This window comes from Pollachius pollachius, assembly GCF_949987615.1.
Source record: "Pollachius pollachius genome assembly, chromosome: 1".
Lineage (NCBI taxonomy): Eukaryota > Metazoa > Chordata > Actinopteri > Gadiformes > Gadidae > Pollachius > Pollachius pollachius.
The window spans coordinates 17,321,284-17,342,095 of record NC_136934.1 but is presented as its reverse complement, the minus strand read 5'-3'; the positions used below and the strand labels follow the sequence as shown (position 1 = coordinate 17,342,095).

The 20,812-nt window shown below is 42.7% G+C and overlaps 1 protein-coding gene across 1 annotated transcript in view; it reads left to right on the top strand.

Moving 5' to 3' along the window:
• The window catches only part of ksr2 (kinase suppressor of ras 2), a gene marked incomplete at both ends in the record, with an annotated part of 82,588 nt that overhangs the window by 42,193 nt on the left and 19,583 nt on the right, over window positions 1-20,812 (top strand). The window contains one exon of the mRNA XM_079731753.1: window positions 12,809-12,984. Within this exon, the coding sequence (XP_079587879.1) occupies window positions 12,809-12,984 (176 nt within the window). The remainder of the gene's footprint in view (window positions 1-12,808; window positions 12,985-20,812) is intronic.

The window sequence follows — 20,812 nt, the reverse complement described above, 5'->3', positions numbered from 1 at the left end:
CCATGCACAACCAGGGTTACTTCTTCACTCCGCAGCCTCAGCCTGTGTGCAGCCTTATGGGTGATATAGTTTGTGTCTGAGGCAAGATCAACCAGAGCTCCAATCTTCTGCCCAGCATTAGCAGTTACCTCCATCAGCATCATAATTACAGGAAGCTCGCACAGGCCACTTTTCTTCAATAGCTGGCACTGCTGGTTCATCATGCCACACTTTGTAGCTTTGTTTGTGAATGCCATTCTGCACCTTTCTGCTTGCTCTGAGGACAGCTCAGCCAAGAATCAGTTTGCTCTTTCCTCTGCCATCTTTCCCACTTCTCTCCTCCTTTTCCACTCTTGTATTCTCCTTTGGGGCAAATAAAGTAATGGTGATCTGAGGAGTCTCCTTTCTTACAGTCTTTGTTCCTGCATAGGAAAGTGTCTCTGCAGTATCCATCATCTTCATGACATCCAAGACATTTTCTGCATGCTCTCAGCTTCTTTACAACAGCATTCTTCTCTTGTAACAGAAGAAAATCTTGTCACCATGCCTTTCATCACCGCATACAACACACACATCTTCCAGCCCTCCTTTCTTTGTGGTTCTTGTAGAAGCATACTTTCTTTCATATTTCTTCTCACGTTCTGGTTTCTCCATCTTCTCCACACACCGTAGCTGGTCAAGTCTCTCTAGGATCTCTTCTTGATTCTTCAGGAACTTCAGGAGCATGTCAAAGTGGTTGTCTGTGGTGACATTATTGCTAGAATTCACCATAAAGGCTAGCCAGTCTCTCTTTACAAAGTCAGGTAACTTGCTCTCAATGGATTTAATGACGAGAGGGTTCTTGATTGCTCCAGAGTTAACCAGCTCTGTGAGGTCTGCTAGGGCTTTTTCCATTGCTTGGATCAGGTCGATGACTCTCCTTGGCTTGCTTCCCCTCGCAGGGGGTATTCGCTCCAACTCCTCCAGGATTTCTTTGGCAATGGTCGATTTATTTCCATACCGGTTGTCCATGACTCTGAACATATCCTCTGCAGTGTTGTAGGTTGACAGCCGGATATCCTTCCCAATCTTGTTATCCACGCTGTCCAGGAGTTTAATTTTCTTGACTTTGGCTGAGCCAGACGGCTCTCCCTATCTTTGAAGGCTCTCCCAGTCTTTCTTCCATCTGTGGTATTCTCTTTTGCAGCCTGAGAAGATGGGCAGTGTGGTTAGTTTTATTCTGACAATTGGTTTTGCTGGCAGGGGATGTGCTCTCACTGCTTCAGGTCCTGAGGCTCCTGCGGCCAGCGCATCCTTCGACATCCTCTGTGCAGTGACAAACTCAGCCTTCCTCAGTTTAAAGCTTTCAGGTCCTTGACCCTGCCATCTAGCTCCAAATCGCGGACCTTTATTGCCTCACCCGTGCTCCCTCACCTCATGTGCCTCAATCATGCAAGTCCCGCTCGGTGTGATCACAAATCAAACTGGCCTCATACATAGCAAAACCCCACCGCTGATACGTGATTTATGCATTTCACCTCCATGGCCATAAGAGGTCGTCATCCATGAAACGATGCATATTAAAATCTAAATGTGACCTCTGTCTTCACAACCAGATAGAACCTCTACACTACTGACCCCCATAGACCATCACTACCAGATCTCAGCACTTGGACGACTGCCCATCCCCTGAAGCTTAAAGGGGTAGTTCGGAATTTTGGACATAGGGCCTGATTCCCAAGTTGAGAAGGACAGTAAGAAGAGAGACCCGCCTTGGTGTTCTTTATCATTGGAGACAGTTTTCAACACATTTCATTCAGTCCTTCTAGTTGCAGAGTTCGCTCGCGCTAGGCTAGCACACGGCAACGGGCAATACTAGCCTGCTAATAAAACAGTCTTACCCACTCCACAGTACACCCGAGGTAAATCAATTATAACGCCAGACTAGAGATGTAAATGTCTGTGTTGATAGAATAATGTTAGAAATAAAACTAACCTTGCATCGCATGAATCATCACATTTTGAGGGACTACTTTCTCAGCAGCAGCGGAATTTAACCTAGGTATCAGCCTGCCGCTGGCGTAGCCTACTACCAGGAATATAACACTGCTGCTGAGACACAGCAGGTCCCTCAAAATGCAAGGCAATGCAAGGTTGGTTTTATTTTTAACTAGTGCTGTCAAGCGATTAAAATATTTAATCGCGATTAATCACATTAATGTCATAGTTAACTCACGATTAATCGTGAGGTTTTTTTTTTTCTATTCTAAATTTCCTTTGATTTCGTGCTGCTAGCCTTTTAGTGAGATCAGATAGTGTTGAGAAAGACAGTAAGAAGAGAGACCCGCAGTTAATTCTTTTCCGTTTCCGGCCAACAAGCAATGATTCTAGGAGGTATTCTAGTCTGCTGATCGAGCCAGAGAGCTAACGTTATGGATTGTACATATTTATAATTCGAAATTCGTCCCAGCCTTTATACCACAGATACTCTAGGGTCTATAGCATATAACCGCTTTGTCTGATTACAGTTTAATTCATTTTTCACAATTCACCAGCTCTCGCTTTGAAGGATAATCACCGCGCCATTTGTTTCAATGGGAATCGCAACGGTCTATACTTTCAACATAAAGTGTACATATTTATACTTTGAAATTCGTCCCAGCCTTTATACCACAGATACTTTAGGGTCTATAGCATATAACCACGTTTTCTGATTACAGTTTAATGTAACAGTAAGCTGACAACACCGCAACTGCAAATTAACCACACAGAGATAACCATGGCAACCGGTCAAACAAATTTTCTTTCTGCGATCATTCTGCGTGCGCATCCGCCGTGTTGATAAACAAATAATCCCCCTATTGACCGAAGTTAAACCAAGTGAGCGTGCCGTTCACAGAAACCAGAATGAACAAGTTCACAGTAACGTTCATCAGGCAGTAATACAGCACGTTCAGTTCACGTTCGCCCAAAATATGAACGAGTTCATGAACTATCGTTCAATGAACACGTTTAAGCACAACACTGCTTTACACTACCGTCCCCATAGACCATCACTACCATATCTAATCTCTACACTACCGCCCAGTAGACCATCACTACCTGATCTAACCTCTACAGTACTATCCCATAGGCCTTTCACTACCAGATCTAAGCTTTACATTAGCATCCCATAGACCATCAGTACCAGATCTAACCTCTAGACTACCTTCCCCCTAGGTGTCTTATGGGCTTCTCCAAACAAGGACTCAAGATTGTGATGTTGGAAAACCATTTTATTGAAGACATTGGTTGAAAATGATCCATGAGCTGGTGCTCCATGTTGCCATGCAGGATATCTCAATGTGTGTGGTGATGGCTGGTTTTACTGGTGCCTCATCCATTCCCAGAGTCCAATCAGTCTGACTCAAGCCAGTTTAGGCTGCTCAATCCATGCGCACTCCACTCCAACCAGCTGGGTGGAACAAATGAATTTACCTGACCTCTGTCAGCACCAGGTTTTGTCTGTAGGGTGTTGTTTTGTATTCACACATAATAAGCATGTCATCCAATCCAAAATAGGAGGTTGATTTTTGTAGCATGTTTGACAGACAGTGATAGATTCTATGAAGTACCATCAAATGGCAATGAATACTTTGTGATTCATTATGATTTGCCCATTACATTGTATAACAACCACCCCCCATAATTATCTTCTGACTTCGGACACTGTTTTGAAACTGTCATGGTAATAGCAGAAGTCACAAAGAGGTTTATATGACTAAACGCATACCTAAAGTTAATCACTCAGCAAGGGCTGGGATGTCTTTCTTATATTAACTAAAATCAAGGAGGATTTTAAAATCTCAGTGACTTAGGGGTTTATAACTATGCAATATACCTCATTGCTTTTCACAGATTTTTTAGAATAGAGTATTGTATCACAGCAAGGAATTGAATCCAACTCAATGCATTATTTTTTCATAAGGACACAATGATTTAGATCATCACTAGGGTTGTACGTTACTTTAATGTGGTACTCTGCAAGCCATGCCTATTTACAACAGAAAAAAATGTAATGAAACATACAAAAAATGAGGAGTAACTCTGTGGAATTGCGACGAATGTGCAGGCTTGAATTCTGCTACATCTGGTAAAGCGCTATCTCACATTTCACATGCACTTGTTTGGGAACCAGATAGCCTCGGAAACCAGTTGGCTCATAACACCGGCCGATGAAAGTTAAACAAACACAAATTCTACATCTCAACAACAATACATGCCTGCTTAACCAGACGTTTTTCAAGCTTAACAAGTATTGTTTATTGAGAGAGAGAGAGAGAGAGAGCAATAGAGAGAGAGAGAGAGAGAGAGAGTAGTCGAGACGAAGAGAGATGAAGAAATGTATCTTTTGTGAACGACTCATCAACATTCCCTATTTTGTTTGTAGTTGAGTCAATCTTTCAAACTTCCGGCACTAAATAGACGGATGAGTTGGATGAGTTTGAGATATAATCTAGTTGCAGCTTTTTTAAGATAATATAGACGATGCTGTAACAGATACAGTGATAGATATGACATGACACTTATTGACTCATATCTTCTATGGACTACAATGTAATTGTTCTCTTTGGGAGTTATTTATGTAATTTGAATGTCACATGAATCACAGCTAATGGATGTTGCAGATCGGAAATTTAATTTGTAAGTATTACGTGTAAAACACTTGGTTACATCTAATTTGCGATGGAATTGGTTTGTGGTTTTTCATGCCCAATCTCTTCACTCCCTCGTGGCCGCCAGAGTTCTCACGAACTCTGGCAGTACAGAATCCAGAATTCATAGAACCGTAGTTACATACGTAACTTGTTCTAGTTCATTCTTACTGACTGCCAGAGGCAGTGCTTAACACTGGATGACTATTACCAACCTAGTCATGAGGAATCCTGTACCCATCTTTTAGGAAGGGCTTCGTGAAAAATAGCTGCAGCCACTGAGTGGTGAGCCGCTACATTGACCCTGTAAAATCAGGCAAAGGTGCACGCTGAAGCCCAAATCTCACTTAGAGGCACTCCTCGTAGTGCTGCCCAGGAGGTTGAGACACTCCTGGTGGAATGGCCTCTGATGTTAAGAGGCAAAGGCAGTCCTCTTGACTTGTATGCCTCCTCAATTACCTCCACCACCCACTTCGAAAGCCTCTGTTTGGACAGCCCTTGCCCCTTCCTCGGGCCCCCTTAGCAGACAAACAGGCCATCAGATTAGTTCTGCTGAACTAGCTTCCTCCTCCGGTGGATGTGAGTGGCCATAAGCTGCTAGCTCTATGACCTGATTACAGTGGCCCGAAGGCAGCCTCTTTGGAAAAAATATGGGTTAGGCCACAGTGCCACCCCTGTGCCATCTGAGTTCCAGCGTATACACTGTTCACTCACTAACAACGCATGAAGCTCACTCACACACTTGGCTGACGCGATCCCTAGAAGAAAGGCAACCTTTGCCGACAGCCATTTCAGTGGCGCCTGATCTAGGGGCTCAAACGGGGGGAGACGGAGGGCTCAGAGTACCAGAGGTAGGTCCCATGAGGGAACCTTGATAGCCCGGGGGGGGGGGGGTTACTCCGCTGGGTTCCTTTAAGAAATCGGGTCACCAAAGAATGAGACCCCACCGTCTGGCCATCAACCTTAATGTGCCTGAAAGAAATGGCAACCACATAGACCCTTAAGGTGGAAGCGGATAGCTTCCTTTCCAGTAAGGATTGCAAAAAACGCAGTATCATTGGCACTGAAGAACACTCCGGTACCTCTCTCTGAGCCTCACACCACTTCGCAAATATCTTCGTTAACATAAAGTGCCCTGGTTGAGGGAGCTTTTGAGTCTATGATGGTTTGAACTACCTCCTGGTCACATGCCATTATAAGTGGATCAGGCCCCTCAAGGGCCAAACCCATAGCTGCAGGCACTCATATCTGGGGTGCCAGATGTGGCCCCCCAGCTGTGAGAGCAGGTCCCGCCTCTTTGGCAGGCACCATGGATCTCCATCCAGCAGCCTGTACATTACTGGAAACCAAGGTCTCCCTGGCCAGTTTGGGGCAACCAGCAGGAGTATGTGGTTCTCCTTCTGAACTCTGTGTAGAGTTAACCCTATCAGTGGAAATGGCGTGAAGCCATAAAGGAGCTGACGTGGCCATACATGTGCCACGGCATCCTGTCCCATCGGACTCCTCTTTGACAGAGAGAACCAGAGAATGCAATGTGTTGTGGCCTCTGAAGCAAACAGGTCCACCTCTGCTGTGCCATATTTGCTCCATATTGCCTCTACTACCTCTGGGTGGAGTTGCCACTCCCCCGACGGAGGGTTCTGGCGTGAAAGAAAGTCTGCCACTGTGTTCTGTGGCCCTGGAAGGTACATAGCCCTGAGGCTGGAAAAGTAAGGGAGAGCCCATACAAGGAGTTGCTGTGCAACCTGTAATGACTGAGCCGACCTCGTGCCCCCTTGGTGGTTCACATTGAAGACAGCTGACTTGTTGTCGCATCGTACCAGAACATGTCTGCCCCTCAAATATGGCAGGAATTTGCGGAGCGCTAAACAAATAGCATGGTGCTTTGTCTCTGTTGTTGACAAACAAGCAGTTTTTTTAAATTTTCCCCTTAACTATGAACTGTATTGCTTGTACTGTGACTTCAAAAACGAGGAATGTACCGAACCGTGACTTTTGTGTACCGTTACACCCCTAGCACTTATTGTATGTCATGCGTAGTTATAGTACTTGGGTGTGTAGCATCTTATCCTAGCTATCTTTGGTGTATTCAGGGAATGGGTTAACCTAGCGATTGTTAGTGCTTGGCACTTGGTTGTGTAAACATCCTGACTTTACCGACAGCGATATATTGTTTTTCCTTCTTCTGACAAATGTACTTATTGTAAGTTGCTTTGGATAAAAGTGTCTGCTAAATGCCATAAATGAATGTGCAGACGTGTACTCTGCTACATCTGGTTGATCTGGGAAAGTGCGATCACACAGGTCACATGCACGCGTTTGGTAACCAGAAGCTCGGAAACCAAAGAATCAAAGAACTTTTCATGCCATTTATTTTCCATTTCTTTGAATATTCTAAACTGACTGACCTTAGCATTTATCTCAACAGAAGTAGTCTTGGCTGCCTGCTGACAAACTCACCTCAATGTAATTCATGTGGCAGACAATTTCGCATGCAGCAGTGTCTTTGTCATTGTGACAAAGGCTTCACTATCAGTAATATTAATATTAACATTAACTTTACCATTGGTTTTTGCAAGTTAAATTTGGGTTCTAGGTAAATGTAAGACATATTGATTATATAAAAAGTAAATGTTAGGCCTACTTTCTCTGACATAAAGGGAATTACAAAGAATTACCAAGAATTCTATGATACACCCAGGGCGTGAACTCGGGTCGCCCGTACCACCATCATATAATACGATTTGTTTAGTAACTTAGGGGTTAATAACTAAACAGTATTGAATTTTCCCAGGTTTTTTTAAATAGAGTTTTGTATCAGAGCGAGTGATCGAATCCAACTCAATGCATAACTTTTTGCTAGAGAGACATTTATTTAGATCTTTACTAGGGTTGTACACTACTTTATTGTGGTACTTTCACAACAGGAAAAATTAGATGAAACATACAAAAAAAGGGTCATGACCTTGCGGAATTGCGACTTATGTGCAGAAAGTGAACTCTGCTACATCTGGTTGATCTGGGAAAGCGTGATCAAACATGTCACAATCACGCGTTTGGGAACCAGTTAGCTCGGAAACCAGTTGGCTCATAACACCGGCTGATAAACAAACAAAAAATGCATCTCAACAACAATGCATGCCTGCGCAATTAGAAGTTTTTCAAGAATAACAAGTATTGTTTAATGAGAGAGAGAGAGAAATGACTTGTCGTAACCGAACAATCAATGCTTCAACCCTCGTTCCCTTGTGTTAAATTTCCATTGATCGACAATAAAGACATTCTTGCATTACACTAAATACTCACCTAGTGCTGTATTTTATGTTTATCTTGTGTCAACTACTTTAAAATTTCCTTATTTTTTTTGTGGATGAGTCAATCTTTTAAACGACTGGCACAAAATAGACACTTGTTTTTGATGAGTTTGAGATATAATCTGGTTGAAGCTTGTAAGACAATATAGACTATACTGTAACAGATACAAACACAGATACGACATGACGCCAATAAATGACCATTGCAGATCCGAAATTGAATTTGTAAACATTGTTTGTAAAACACTTGGTTACTTAAAGTTTGCGATGGAATTGGTTTGTCGTTTTTCATTCCCAGTCTCTACCCTAATGCCCCATACACCATCACTACCAGATCTAACCTCTACACTACCGTCCCCCTAGACCATCACTACCAGATCTAACCTCTACACAGCCGTCCCCATAGACCATCCCTACCAGATCTAACCTCTACACTACCGTCCCCCTAGAGTCTAGGGGGACGGTAGTGTAGAGGTTAGATCTGGTAGGGATGGACTAGGGCCTAGACCATCCCTACCAGATCTAACCTCTACACTACCGCCTCCCTAGACCAGGGATGGGCAACAGGCGGCCCGTGGGCCGCATGCGGACCGCAATCAGTGCGGCCCGCAGAAATTTTACATTTATTTTAAATTTAATTTATGTTCATTATAGTTTCATGAAGTCTCTGTGGAGAAGAGGGATCCGGTCAGGTTAAGTAGCAACCGCCTTGCTATTCATACTTATCACACATTATTAAAATTTCCATCATCTGTGAAAATTTACAAAAGTTACAAAATCTTCGAGGTTTGAGAAGACCAAAAAGTATACTTTCCTAGAGACCTTGCCGAATTTCTCTCTTTGAGGAAACCATGATAACTCTAATTAAATGCATTCTAATTGCTAAGTTGGCTTGGAAATGGAATGCAGAAGTTACAAGATGTCATGGTTTCCAAAAGTTTCCAGAAGGAAAGAAAGTTTTCATACCCACCTGTAACAAAGACAATGCTACGTTGTTACAGCCATCCTTTACCTTAAGTTAAATATGTGTGTATTAATTGTTGATAATGTTTATTTGTAACGTTAAATGTTAATTGAGTGATTAGACGGCTGGGGGCGTGTTTTGTGCCATCTGCAAAGTCACTGGAGAATGGCAGCCAGTGTCAGTCTGGTAAAGTCACAACCTAGTGCAGACACTGGAAATATATAATTTTGACCACTCTATTTTAAATGTTTGTTTTCTAGCACCTTAAGCCTTTTGTTTAGTTAAGAGTTTATTTGTTATTTTGAAACCCTTTTTACTCATTTTTGGAAGCCCTTTGTTTGAAAATAAATACTTTTTGGATGGAAGAAAACTATGTTTTGGAGTGCGTATATCAAACACCACAGTTAATGCCCCAGAGGCGTCACTCGCTTGGATGCCGTGACACGCCACCTAGGTTGCTGCCACATTCCACCTAGGTGTCTTTACTGGGCTCCTCCAGACTGTACACAGGATGGTGCATTTAGGGTGTTTTGGTATTCATACTTAGAATTGGCATGTAGCCCAATCAAGAAGAGGAAGTGGCTGTTTGTAGCGTGTTTGTGTGACAGACAATGAGAGATGCCGTGCAGTACCATCAATCATATCATTTGCTCTCTACAACTGAATAAAAACAACACCCTATAATTATCTACTGACTTCAGATACAGTTTTGAAACTAACATGGTCATGGTGGAAATAACTAGCAGGATTATATGATTTACCGCATATCTAAAGTTAATCACTCCGCAAATGCCACGATGTCTTCATTAAATATATGCACACTTATAGGCACTTGATAAAATCAAACCACTTTGGAATAAATAACTATATAGTATATGTCTCATTGCTTTCAGTTTTTTCCAACCTATGCATCGTTTGTTTCGAACCATTGAAAAAAATAAATAACGCTGTGTACGTTTACATTGTTTACTCCATTTAGGCTTTTGAACTCTGTTCAAATCTTTTCACTTGATTTAAGCCTTTCAACATTTCTTTACGTTTTAATGTGGCTTTATTAAAACATATTTTAAACCCTTGCTTTGCATTAAAGCACAAATTTTCCACAGGAAATGCATTTTCTACTTAGATATGTTTGTGATTCATTGCTTTCACCTTTTACCATTATTGTTTTATAGGGACAAACATTAACACATTTCTCCTACAGGGGATTGATAAAGTTCAGCATTGGCCTACTGAATGCCACAGATTTATTTTAAGTATTGGACTGAATGTCACATAAATATATAATTATGTTTTTGCACGTTTGCAACGTTTAAAAGTTCAGGGGAAAGTATATGCCTCTACTGGTGTTGCTTAAGCCAATAGCCTTTTGAGGCAGGCTTGTTTCTGAATATTAGTGTTAAGGGGCCAATAATGCTTACTATCATACATTAGTCACCAAGTCTGTGGACACATTTGTATGCAGTCACATGTTAATATACCCCCCCGTCGACAAAATCTCACTCTGAACTCAGTTCAAAACTTGAGAGCCCTGTATATGGCTAACACCAGAGTTACGGCTAGCACCAGATCTATGGCTAGCCCCAGATCAATGGCTAAAGCAAGATCCATGGCTAGCATCTGCATGTTTTGTTGGATTTGTTTAGGTCCACTTAGCCTCAATATTGAAGGTTGAGCTAATGTGACTCTAACTCCTGGGTAATCAAGTGGTGTCCCTTGATTTTGCGTCTTGACATGAATATCAATGCGTATGAATGCTTATGAACTTGGCGGTGTGCTGCCAACGTAGCTGCACCGTTACTGAGCTTCACTCCATTCACGCCCACGCCTTCCCCGCCGTTCCCTCCCCACCCAAATGTTTTTCCGTTCAAAGACGGGAATCCTGGCTTCACCTCACTTCCCCTCTCTCGCCATCCTCCCCCATCCTCCCTTTCCTCCGTCTAAAATCGGTCTCTCCATCACGGAAATGGTGGGTAAAGAGGGCTTCCACACGGGAGCTGAATGGTCTGAATGAGACGGGAGCGGCGTACGGTGGGCTTATCTGAATAGGTGACAGGAGGTGTGCTGCTGTGGGCGGGGGGGGTGTTCCCGTGGGACGCTCCCTTACTGCTGGAGCCGGGGCTTACTAAGCGCTCTAATTGCGTGACTCACACTATGGCAGAAATAAATAAATATAAAAAACGACAGGGGAGCAAAGGCTCCTCTAAGGAGGTGTAGGAGGTGGAAGTGCAAAGTTCCCACTCAGCCCAAACTCAATGATTACCACTCTGCATGCTCGGGGAGAGACTGTCTTCATAAAGTTGAATCAGGAGTAACTTTTCCTTTTCTCCTTTTTGTTTTCTGTTCCATTGACGTCCTTCTTCATGATGGATGAAGTGCCCGGCTCTGGCTGGCTCTGGGGAACGCTGCTTTATCCGTCTCTCAGCTCTCTGTCCTCGCCATCCCCGCCGAGTCCAGACACCAGGGCTCTTCCTCTCGCACACAAAACTTTACGTCTGTTTTGAATTTGTCTGCCTTTACTTACTTTGACTTGAGTTCATCGTCACACATCATGCACACACGCATGCACAAACACACACACGCACACACACACACACACACACACACACACACACACACACACACACACACACACACACACACACACACACACACACACACAATGAAGCTGTGTTCAATGGTATGTTTTGATATGTTTTTCCTTTCCTATGCATTTTACCTCATCTTCTTGATCGCTCTCTCTCTCTCTCTCACTGATCACTCTCTCTCTCCCTCTCTCTCTCTGATCACTCTCTCTCTGTTCTGCAGCCTCCATTTATTTAGTACTGTCAAACACATATTGGCTCTCTCGAGGCTGGGAGGCAATATGGTCCTGCTTCATATTGTGTGTTTGTGTGTGTGTGTGTTTGTGTGCGTGCACCTACAAGTGTGTTTATGATCACATTCTGGTGAAATGGTTTGTTCCCTTTTGTTTCTTTATGATGGACGGTGAATGGCTGCAAAATGAGATGCCTACGTCAAGGCCACCATCAAGAGAAATAAAGACTGTCTGGGTCAAAAGGAAAATTTGCCTTTTGACTTCAATTGCAGGCGGGAAGACACATGAAAATGAGACTTTGTGTTGCTTTGATCATCGTACTGTTGCACTATGCAGGTGAATCGATGATGAGACAGGTTTGAGTGACAGGAGGAAGGGGCTGCACATGCACCAGGTGGCTTACTTTCTGTTTCCTGTCACTCCGTTAATACTTTTAAATCAACATTCAACCACATTGCACATCGTCCAGTGTAAAGTTAAACCGGATCATTAGGTTGGACTTCACCATGTATTGCTCTTTCATGATTACTGAAAGAGATTAGTTTTAGCACGGCCCTAATTGTCTAATAATATTTGTGGTTGGAGAGTTAATGGCAACCCACTCCAACGCAGAATGTTTCACTGGAAATAAGCGGAGTGGTCAATTTCTATTGGCCGCTAGTTCTCTAACGCATTGTCACTGTTATGCCAAGGAGGCTACCATGAACCACATGGCAACCACCCAAGCAGATGATGGCTAATTGGGGGATTTGTATTCTATTACCATTGTTTATCTTTTGTGTCTCATACTCTTCTTGATGATTTTAATCCTCTTCGTCACACCACATCATTTTGACAGGTTTAACAGAGACGCCGTGTATCTTACAAAAAACCCACATCCGCATGTGTGCAAACTCCTGCACACGCCTGCATCCTTACACACACTTCGCCCTCATACCTCACACAGCAGCTTACCCGACATTAAGCCTGTAATTATCTAGTTACGGCGAGCCGCGGCGTTCTGACAGTTCTAATCCGCCTGTGTGTAATTATTTCTCCCGCTCTCTCCTCCCCACCTCAGAGCCAAGAAGAAGGCCAAGCCGCTGAACCTCAAGATCTCCAGCGGCGTGGGCAGCTGTGAGAACCTGCCGTCACAGCGCTCGCCCCTGCACAGCGACCGCTCCCTGCGCTCCTTCTTCTTCCCCTCCTTCATCCCCTCAACACCCCCCGTCCACGCCGCCGAAACGCCCTCCGGTAGTGAGTACCCCACTGCTTTGTCTCCGTCTCAACCCCGCCGACACACCCCTGACTCACACCCACACTTGATTTATCCTCACTTTTTTAATACTCACAACTTCCTCCTCCTACTCTTCCTCCCCCTCCTTCTTCTCTTCATCCTGCTCTTCTTCGTCGTCCTCTTCTTCCTTCTCTTCCTCCTCTTCCTCCACCTCCTACTCTTAGTCCTCTGACTTAGTAGAATAAAAAAAATGAAAAAAATCCCCCTGCCGGCCGTGGTGGAACATAAACGTTTGATGAATGAAACGACCTGAGCGATCCTCAACGACCTCAGGTTGCGTGTCACTGCATGCCATTTCCAGCCATAGTTGGCTCATTATGGACACTTGGCTCCAAACACAGGAAGCCATTAGTTTGTAGGAGATAGAGAGAGAGAGGGAGAGAGAGAGAGAGAGAGAGAGAGAGAGAGAGGGAGAGAGAGCGGTGAAGTGAGCGATGGGGAGGAAGAGGGGAATGACTGCAGAATGTTGGCTTAGTGAAGGGAGAGAAGAATGGTTGCCCCTCAGCATTTTCCTGTTGTCCATAGACCTTTAAGTAAAAAGTCATTAGTGTTTAACACTACAGAGCATGGGGATTGGGCTGAGTGTTGGGCTGAGATTGGAAGGAATGTAGGCTGGGTATGTTTATTTATAAAGCACCATTCAAACACATGGCGAATATAAACAAATATAAATCAATGGTGCAGTCTGTAATATTGAAGCTGAAGTTTAGTTGCCCTGAAATAGGCTGTAGTGTGCCAGTAGGACCTTCCCAATTGATGCCATCATCTACAAACGCACCGAGAAGCCATTTTTGTCGAGTGATGAGTTTCTTTATAGATTTATACATATTATCTAGTTATTTAGTCTGTATAACAATACATCATATCTTACAAATTGGATAGAGATTATGATTGTTAATTGTTCTGCGTTGTGGTTACGGTAAGTCAAAAATGTGACCTCTCTAGAGCCGTCGGTCTGTTCTGGGCTACTGTATAAACATAGTGCAATATGGTTTGCTCCATGTTAAGAGGACCCACTCCCTATGTAGGGATCACTGTAAGGTAATGAAAACACATCCTTATGTTCGTGGGATTATTCACAAATTTAAACATACTAATGAACATTATAAACAATTTTTGCCGTGTCCATTCCACTAGAGGCCACTTAATACTTAAATCATACTTAAAATATAGTAAAAAAATTAGAAATGTAAAATAAAGGTATAGGTTATGTTGATGGTATTACATATATTGATCAAAAGCTGAGGAAAAAAAGCTGATTTAATAGAATAAAGTGTTCACCACCACCAGATGCTTCACCATACTTGACTCGAAGCCTGGGAATTGCCAGCCGGCCCCTGATAACCTGAGAGATCTACTGGGCTCATAACGCACAAGCAGATTAGAGATGTATTTTGATCCTATGCCATTTAGTGGTTGTAAACTATTAGTGCTGCAAACAGGAAGACAGTACAGTGATTATGGCACTGTGTAATGTGGTCCGCTTTGTTTTGGTTATTTAAAACTTTAGTGTGTCTTCATGGTTGTGCAGACTTGATTAACACACACGTTAACACAATAAAAGGTAGAGAATTTGAAGTTTGGAAGTTAAAGACTTTGTTATCAATTGCAAAGAGGTAATAAAAAAAACTGAATTGGTTTGCAAAAGAACACCTGTTCTGAAATCCGTCCTCATGTCATATACCCAAAGTCTGTGAATTTATCCTACCTGCACTGACCAACACCCTATGCCTCTGGCCTAGACACTGGATACCTCATTGAATTGAACTAGGGACAGGTAGCTGAACACATTTAATTAAAGTGCTCTTTCCCTCTTTATTGGGGGTTTAACATCAACCTAAAACTAGCTGTCTTGAGAACATCCATTTCAGAGAGCTATCAGAAGGTATCATTTGTTCCATCTGGTATGCTTTGTCAACACCTATTTGGCCTATAGCATGCAGGCAAGATAAGGATTATATATTTCCTTTAAATGTTATCGTAAATTTCTCCCATAACTACAGCGATGAAGCTGTTCAATCAAAACGTCCTTGGCCTCCCAGCCTTAAACCATGGGCGGTGTTTTTGACGAAGGGAACATTGACTACGGGATACCCTATTACTACGTCATCCAATGTAGGATATTGGGCTCGAGCCAGATAATCGGAAACAAAAAAACCTGTAGCATATATATCTATCGGTTGTAGAAAGGCACAGTCTCGGTTACACTTGGAATTTCACTTTCAATTTCACATGTATCGGATTATTGAAACTGCCAGATATATTTAAAATGTTTCCTTGTAAAAAGCTGTTGATTGCAAAAGGAGAGGCGTCTTTCTTGTTAAGCTTGTTCGTACATTTGCATGCAACTAATGAGCTTACGAGAGAACTGCGGACATGTCCGTCTAAAGTTAATTTTATGATTAAATTATTATTTAATGTCTTGCATGCAAATGTGTATGCAATAAAACTCTTTTCAATAAGAAACAAACGTAACTTTGGTGCTGAAATGACTGCTTTCTCACACATTACATTATTTTGTGCTGTTGTGTTTTATTAATTCTCATTCTCATGTCTTTGATATAAATGTAATTTGTAATTAAGTGTAATTAAGTGTACATGTGTTTCTGTGTACATGTCTGTTTGTGGGCACTGAAGACATGCTGCTTGTGGTGGTTTTTTCAGGAAGGCACGGGCGACTGAAAAGTGAATGCATTCGACTCCCTTTATAATTGCTGTGATTTACGTTACAAAATCGTATTTAAGTAGGAATAAACGAAATCGTTTTGAGTAGTTCATAGTGTCTCTGTCTAGTGGCTGATTATAGAGAAGTTAATGTTGGAAATGCACTGGGAGGTCATGTAGTGGTTTGGAAGTGTAGATGGAGAGTTGGATATACTTTATTTAGCAAGCCAAGATACCTGCCGGTTTCAGTCAATGTTGTTTACAAGAAGTTAAAAGGCCAAGTGGGTCAGCAGCTCGCTAGCTTTGGCACACTTTAAAATAGCTTGTTTTAGGGATATCCCCGACTAAGCGTTGTGTCTGTCAGCTGAAAGCAATCCATCCTCTAGAAAGTCAACAATAGTTATGCTTTTTTTTTCTTCCTACATTTAATTGTTGTATTTATTAGGGATGCAATACAAACAAAATACTATAATCAAATGTGTCTACACGGGTTGTGTTTTTACCGTCTTTGGAGCAGGGTCAGTTTTTATGTTTCTTGGCCGTTTTCCATAAAGATGGCGGAAAGAATGATGAACACAACAGCAAACTATTTAATTGCGTTTGATTTTGATTGGAATGAAATGGGGGATGTGTGCGGTGTGCTTTTTGTGGTGTGTGTGTTTGTGTTTGTGGTGCATGTGTGTTTGTGGTGTGTGGGTTTTGTGCGTGTGTGGTGTGTATCGATGTATGTGTTTGTGTGTGTGGGGGACATGTATATCTGTTTGTGTCTTATCAAATACGAGGCAAAAAAAGGTTCCTCAGCGTTCAGCTGTTGTCATAGAAACTGTACCAGCAACAGGGTTGTCTTGTTCGGAGAACTTCTCACTCTCCATCTCGCAACCAACTGTTTACTTTGACCTTATATCAGTGCTCACACGTACCTAAACGCAAGCATACGTTTGGTCTGTTGTCGTAAGCAGAGTTATTGTCGATGGCAGAAGGCGTCTTTACATAGACACATGTAGAATCTCTCATTTCGACAAGGAGCGTGCATGTAGGTTGGTTATGGCATGTATTTACGTGTGTATGCATTTATGAAATTGAAGTACAGGCATCTCATTGCACAGCCATTGCAGTGCTGTTATTCCACGAATAAACCATAACGTCAGACAGGCAAACACTCAAACACAGACACACAAACAAACAAAGACATACACACTTGAACACACACATACATACAGGCACACACACATAGAGGCACACACACACACACACACACACACACATACACACACATGCACACCCACGCAGGCAGTCCACAGAGGGAGGGATGGCTCCTTGTTAATTACGTCCAATCAGAGAAGACTGAGGGGGGGGCACCGCTTTCTGGCGCCGAGGTTACAATGACTTCAAAGGCTCATCTGTCTCACACACACAACCACACACACAAACGCACGCACACACACACACACACAACCACACACAAACACGCATGCACTAAAACATGCACACACACACACACAACCTCACACAAACACGCATGCACACACACACACACACACGCATGCACTAAAGCATGCACACACACACACACACACACAAACAGATATGCACTAAAACATGCACACATACACAAACATGCATGCACACACACACACACACAAACACAGACAAACACATGCAGTAACACAAACACGTAGATGAAATAACACAGACATACACCCTCACACACAAACACACACACACCCATGTATACACACGCATGCACACACACACACATACACACGCACACACACACACACACACACACACACCCCCACCATGCACATCAGCCACACAGATACCCAGTGTTGGGAAAGTTCACTTTCTACGTGAACTAGTTCAAAGTTCAGTTCACAAATTTTAAAATGAACTAGTTCAGTTAAACATTCATAATTTAAAAATTTGAACTAAATTCATAGTTCCAAAAAATGATCTAGTTCATAGTTCTTTTTTTCAATATGTTGCTGTGAGCTATTCGTTTTTTCCGGCATTTTGAACATTGAGCCCCCGTTGAGGTTTGTCTAGGATGAAATAGAGTGGTTGAATCAAGTATCGTAGCTTAATACAGTTTCTATCGTGTTTTATTGCACATTTAGCGCATTTTGTAAATCCCATTGATTTCTGTTGGAAGACTCAATGCTCGTTGGCCGGAAACGGAAAGGGGGGGTGTTCACGTTTGATTGTAGTCTTTTCTCTCGGTTCTAGCGCTACTGATGAGATGGAGAACCGAGCGAAAAGACTACAATCAAACGTAAACAGCCCCCCTTTCCATTTCCGGCCAAAAAGCAATGATTCTATGAGGTATTCTAGTCCGCTGAGCTATGAGCCAGAGAGCTAACGTTATGGATTGTACATATTTATTATTCGAAATTCGTCTCAGCCTTTATACCACAGATACGCTAGGGTCTATAGCATATAACCGTGTTGTCTGATTACAGTTTAATTCATTTTCCAAAATTTAACAGCTCTTAGTTTTGAAGAATAATCACCGCGCCATTCGTTTCAATGGGAATCGCGCCGGTCTGTACTTTCAAAATAAAGTGTACATATTTATAATTTGAAATTCGTCCCAGCCTTCATACGACAGATACTATAGGGTCTATAGCATATAACCGCGTTTTCTGATTACAGTTTAATGTAACAGTAAGCTGGCAACACCGCAACTGCAAATTAACCTCTCAGGGATTACCATGGCAACCGGTCAAACAACACGGCGATCTGCGTGCGCATCCGCCGTGTTGATAAACAAATAACCCCCATATTGAACGAAGTTAAACCAAGTGAGCGTGCCGTTCACAGACACCAGAATGAACGAGTTCACAGTAACGTTCATCAGGCAGTAATACAGTACGTTCAGTTCACGTTCGCCCAAAATATGAACGAGTTCACGAACTGTCGTTCAATGAACGCGTTCAGGCACAACACTGCAGATACCCACACAAGTAAATTTCAATTCAACCTTCTCCTCAACCAATTGCTTAGTCAATGGGGGGAAATTCAGAATGTCATCTAAATGGGCCAGAGTGCACTGTGAGCACTATGCTCTACCTGGGAGTTAAATATCATGTCAGTTCCGTGTGGAGGAAGTCAGTGGCTTTCAGATTTACTTTTGGTCTTAGTCTGACTCGGTTACGGCAGAGCTTCGATGTAAAACGGGTTGCACACCAGAGCAGCCACGGAGCGCCGCGGTGGGGGGAGTTTTGAGGTCTTGTTCTGTGTTCAATATAATGGGTTAGAAATTTGATAGATGGTGCTGTGATGAGTGCCAAGGTGCCAATTCTGATTTGCTAACACTCAAAGCCTATCAAGTTAGAACACCATGTTGACAGAGCTTGCAGACAACAAAAAATTACTAATGCCTGATGTTTAAGAGAATATGCCTATACTTCTTTTGGTCTTTTTGAACAAATTGCTGGCACACCAATGACTTCTTTAACTTGGTGTCAATTCGTTTGGAGCAGAGTAACTGTTCAGTAAGTTAGAACTGGCAGTCTCCATTAGGTTGGGCGAGTTCAAAGTTATTTTTATTCATCATCTTCTTACTTCTATCACAATAAAGCCTATCACCCAAAAATAAAATACATCAGTCTGCACAAAGATCCAATCCCTGAGTCAGGGATTAAGAATATATTTTTCTCCCTATGAAAGTAACACCAGTCACTGTTCAACCAATGCCTAATTAGTCGACAAGAACATACCGACTAACCATCAACGATCAACCAACCATAGTGTTATCTATAACCCTAAGGGGCCTATTTTAACGGTCTGAATCGCAAGTGAGAAGCGCCAAGTGCAAGTAGATTTGTGGGCGGTTCTATGGCGATGTTGCTATTTTATCTGCACATAAATGACTCTTGCGCCCGGGGCAAATCTAAAAAGGGTTGGTCTGAAGTAGCCTAATCACCCGTAGGTGTGGTTTTTGGCGTAACGTGCAATAAAACAATGAGAGTGCCATCTCCCATCCCCTTTAAGAGCCATGAGCGCATTTGAATCTGACGAGTTGATATTTTGACAGTGCGTTTGCAGTCTCCGATGAGACAGATGCATGACCACATGAATTTCAAACTGCAAATGGCCCAGTTTATGGCCAAAAAATATGGCCTAATTCACACATGGAATAGCGTTTTCTTCCACATCTTTAGAAACACTGAGTCCTCAAATAAATTTTGGCAAAGAAAACTTAACACACATATGATATGCGGTAACTGTGGTTCTATTTAATGATACACAATACATTAACAAACATTGTTACCAGTAATGTATGCATTATCGTTAATATACATTGCCATGGACTGTATTATGCGTTACACATACACACACGTGCGCCCGCATTCAATCATTCTTTTTAACACAGTCGCGGTAAAATAATGTTTTCTCACGATCAAATACTCATCCTAAAAATTATGGGCTTGTACACGATGTCTGTATCAAGAAGATATTTGTTTGCTGTACGGTGTTTGCAGATGCATTGATTTAAAAGTACAACTTATGACCGCTGTATCAGCTGTTCTTTCCCAAATAATTTACCAAGAATGTGTGGCTAGGTAGATGAGAGAAGCAAGTGTATGCGCGAGGTGCACAAGCAACATTATGCATGCGCCCTTAAAATAGCGTCTGAACAACGCGCCACTGACTTTAAACCAGGTATTTCCTGGTTTGTGGCGCAATTGTTTTCTGAAACTGCAAAATAGCACCAGGGAACGTTTGCGGCAGAACACGCCTCCTCCTATCGCCGAACCGCCCCTTGGGGCGCAAGATCATTCCCTAATTTACAGGCGCGTGGCGGTGGAGGGAAAAGAATGCTCTGCGCCAGTTGCAAACTAGCAATGACACATGCGTCAGTGTAGAAAGTCAATTGCGCCGGATGCAAGATAGGGCCCTAAATGTGCAGGCTAGAGAGTTATGTCTGATGTTGAAGCTGTGTAGCTTTGTGAACGGCAATTACAAATCTGAATGGTTGCTGTTCACGCCAAAACAATCCTTCTGAGATATATCTCCTTACAAAACGTGTTCTACCCTTCCTTTCTCCTCCTTTCACACACACACACACACACACACACCCACCCCACCCACCCACCCACCCACCCACACACACACACACCC